The 4,316-nt window shown below is 28.9% G+C and overlaps 1 protein-coding gene across 1 annotated transcript in view; it reads left to right on the plus strand.

The window, feature by feature from the left end:
* LOC109841061 (protein STRUBBELIG-RECEPTOR FAMILY 8-like) overlaps positions 2,711-4,316 on the plus strand; it is a 7,495-nt gene continuing 5,889 nt past the window's right edge. Inside the window, 6 exon segments of the mRNA XM_020409924.1 lie at positions 2,711-2,871; positions 3,151-3,283; positions 3,372-3,443; positions 3,537-3,602; positions 3,704-3,775; positions 3,868-3,944. Coding sequence (XP_020265513.1) covers positions 2,784-2,871; positions 3,151-3,283; positions 3,372-3,443; positions 3,537-3,602; positions 3,704-3,775; positions 3,868-3,944 — 508 coding nt within the window. The 5' untranslated portion in view covers positions 2,711-2,783.

Raw genomic sequence — 4,316 nt, forward strand, 5'->3', positions numbered from 1 at the left:
AATGAAGATCATAAAATATCTTGACACTTCTAGACATTCTGATTTTAAATATTAGAAAATCAATTTGAAAGGCCATGGATTTATAGAATCATGATCTATTCAAATGTCATAATATCTGAAAGGATCGTGACAGATTCGACCAAAGCAATCACAGTACAAGGAGGTAGGGAAAAAAAATCAAAGCGGCCTTATATGTAACATTTGTCATTCCTTATATGTAACATTTATAAAATCAATTCGAGTATACACACACATACTAACTAGGTTTTATGCACGTGTGATGTATGTGATCAAATATCATGATTAAATATATTTGGTTTATTTCCTTACGGAAACTTGTTTTTCGGTTCCACTTTGATGGTTTTTGACTACTTATATCTCTAAATTTTACATTGTTATTATTTATTTTCTTTAATATTCGTTTAAATGAACTATACCCAATTTAAATTTTTATATTAATAATTAAAATTGATAGAAAATAAAAGTAATATGAAATCAATTTGAATTATCATGTCATTGAGACGGACATGAAACCAAGCTTGACCTGATAAAATATAGCATTATAAAAGTAAAAAACTCTTCAAAAAATAGCGTTCTAAAAGAAAAATAAATAATTAAAGCTCATAAGATAAGATGATTGGGTAAAATTGAGCTAAAATGCACAAAAGATAATATGCAGTTTGTTCCTAATCCTTGATAGACTTTACAAAATCATAAAATAAAGATTAATACTAAATCTAGTACACTTTTATATAATGAAAACATCCACATAAGCATATAAAAGTACTAAATAAAATTTATGAAAATCCCTTTCAAAAATTCCTAGTTTACTCCAAATAAACACATTTTATAAAATATTCAGAAAATAGTGTCTTTCATTCCTTCTATTTTATTTTTATTGAAACGTTATCAATCATTCTCCGCCTTTATCTTTTTTGACAAAATTAGACTACTTTTAGATGCCGAAAAAAGATAGTAAAACTTTAAAATAAAAGTTAAAATTACATATCTTAATGAAAGAATATCAAACAACTACCATTTTTTGCTATGTTTTAAAACTTTAGTCGTTTTTTCGTGATTTTTTGAAACTTTGAGAGTGTTTTTTAAATATTTTAAATTTTAAGTTGAGTGCTTATAATTTTCATGTTTCATGTGCTGGTAGTAAGTTTTTGAATTTCAGAATATTTCTTGCAACTTTGAATTTTTAAGGGTATTTTTTACAATTATTAAAACTTTAGATTGTTTGTTGAAAAATTTAAATTTTTAGCGGCCTGCTAATAATTTAGAGATTTGATATGTATTGACTATAAGTTATTAAATTTTAGGGTTTTATTTTTTTAAAATTTTTTGAAGGAGTTTTTAAAAAAAATTATAACTTTGAGGTTATTTTTTACAAATTTTAGTTTTTTAGTGTCTGATAGTAATTCATTGAATTCATCTTTGTTGTTCACGAGTTTTAAAATTTCAGAATTTTATAGTACTTTTTTATTATTTGAACTTTTGAGGGTGTTTTTATAGTTTTTAAAATATTAAGGGTTTCATGTTTGTTATTTTAAGTTTTGTATATAACGTCTAGATGTTTTGTGTAAGTTTATACTTTTAAGGGTGTTTTATGCAAATTTTAAAATATTTTAGGTTTTTTACAATCTTCATATATTATATCTTATTAATCTTTAAATTATTGACATGTAAGTAATTCACATGAGATTAGAATAGGATATAATTATGATTATAATAGATTAAAATTTAAATAAAATATTCAAATAGTCAATGATAATATTGACCATGAAAAGATTTTGCCAAACTCGTACTTTTAAAGGGAGTATGATATGATATATATATATCAATTCGTTTAATCTTGTTCAAAACTTGTAATCAATTGACATGTTAAAGGATTCACATAGTCGGGGACAAAAAAATTCACTGGTGATCATGTTTATGTTTCGTAATGATTTCTAATTTACGGAACACTCGTATACAAAATGTAAATTTTGCATAATTTAATATACAATTTGAGAATTAAATAAATTAACGTGAAATCTTAAAATAAATAAACTATGAAATAATACAGAACAAATCTATTTTAAGAAAGTATCAAGCGGATTAGATTCATTGGACATATAGCGTTCAAAGAAATGAGAAATGAGAATGATCAATGAAAAACATGGTTTTAGTGAGCATTGTAGTTGAATTGTTAAGGGAATATACAATTTATTTTTTCTTTTAGATTTTTCAGGTGTGAAGACATTTACGTTGATTATGATAGTTTTAAAATAAAAATTATGATAGATTAAAAATAAAATTACAGTAGTTTTAACAGAAAATTAAACAAAAATTAAGAGTTAAAAATTTCTAAAATTAACACTTGGGCATTGAATGAAAACTATTGGAGGAAAATGCTTGTGTTTGCATAAATGTGGGTATTTTGGTGCAAATTTTAGGCCATACGGGGGACTGTTAGAAAGAAACGAGGGTATATAAGTGCAAAGTAGGATTAGCTATAAGGTATTTAAATGCAATTAAGCTTAATTATAAATTTTGTTTCTTTTTCTCTTTTAAGTTCGTCTTCTTCTTCAGTGCTTTTGTTTCTAGATGTTTTTCTAAAACCTTTTACTTACTTTAATCCAACATTTAAAACATAATCACCGACAAGGTTAAGCAAAGCATCTCATTTTCCTCGTTCACCTTTTTGCCTTCGATGCTGTCACTATTAGAACAAGAGTCAGTGTCAAATCTTGAGAGAGAAAGTGACAGAGAGAGAGAGAGAGAGAGAGAGAGAGAGGATGCGTTCTCTTCTTCCTCTCTTTGTTCTTCTTCTTCTTCTGCTCTGTGCCTCTGTGATCGTTCAGTCCGCCACCGATCCTAAAGATGGTAAGTTGTTGAACAAAGAGTTGAGACTTATCGTACATTTTTCTCTAATCAATGCCAGAGTTTGAGATTTTGTCAAAAGGATCGAACTTTCTATCTGGGTTTTTGGAAAATTTTGTTGCCCATCTCTTTTTTTTTGTTGGGGTTGAATTATTGATACCCATTTGATATTTTTCAACCTAGATCGTGCTCAACTTATTTTTATATTGAAATCTTGATGCTCGTTTTATATATTTCACTATTGGTTATTGTTAAGCTGAAATTTGGTCCTCTAACTTGCAGTTCAAGCACTTGGGGTTTTCTATAGCTCTTTGAATAGCCCAACTCAGCTTTCTCGATGGACCTCGGACGGCGGCGATCCTTGCGGAGAATCTTGGAAGGGGATTACTTGTTCTGGTTCAGCTGTGACTTCAATGTAATGAAATTTCAATCTCAATGCAATATTTTGTTTAGTAGAATTGTATGTTTTCATGTCATTTATTTACTTGATCATGTGGTTATAGACAACTTCCCGGATTTGGGCTTAATGGCACTCTTGGTTACACTCTCTCAGATTTGTTGTCCTTGAGAACATTGTGAGTAAAGTCGATCAATCGTCTTTAATTGATGAAGGATACCAATGTGCATTGGCATGATAATTTTACCTTTTGTTGATATTTTATTATTAGGGATTTGAGCAATAATAACATACACGAAACCATTCCGTATCAGCTGCCGCCGAATCTTACCAACTTGTATGTGTTATTCTCTTATTCTCTAATTGATGGTTTCCCCTCTTTTACTGCAATTATATTTACTTTTGGTTTGAAGTGCTAGGCTACATTTCATGGTGCAGGAATCTTTCTAACAATAACCTCACAGGGAATCTTCCTTTTTCTATATCTTCCATGATTTCTCTTGTTTATCTGTAAGGTTCTCATACACTGTAACTGCCATGAGAGATTTAATATGTCAGCAATCTGATTAAGCCTTATGAATATGTAACTTTTTTGTTTGTAGCAATGCCAGCCACAACCAATTGTCTGAAGAAATTGGAGATCATTTTGGAAATCTGCAGAATTTGTCGGATTTGTAAGATATTCTTCACTGGTTCATTTAATTCTTTTTAGATGCTCTCGCTATCGTGACTTACCATCTTAGAAAGTGTACTCTTGAAAGACATGAGACATTTAATAAGTTAAAAAGAGCATAATTATTCATTGTTTCAGGTCTTCAGTATTTCTTACCCTGTTTGCTATGCCTTTGAGTTCGTGTGAGTTTTAGCTTGTCTTGTTGCCATGTACTAAATCAGTTAAGTCTTTATGTAGGTAGATCTTTCGCAGTTACATTTTTTTCAGAATTTTAATTTCTCTGATGGCAACATGTTGGAAATTTTCAGTGCTCAATCAATTCCATACAAAAGTTCATTCATGCATGTTTAGTGTTAAGCCTAAGCAGTATGCTCATTT

Source organism: Asparagus officinalis, chromosome 5 (genome assembly GCF_001876935.1).
Source record: "Asparagus officinalis chromosome 5, Aspof.V1, whole genome shotgun sequence".
NCBI lineage: Eukaryota > Viridiplantae > Streptophyta > Magnoliopsida > Asparagales > Asparagaceae > Asparagus > Asparagus officinalis.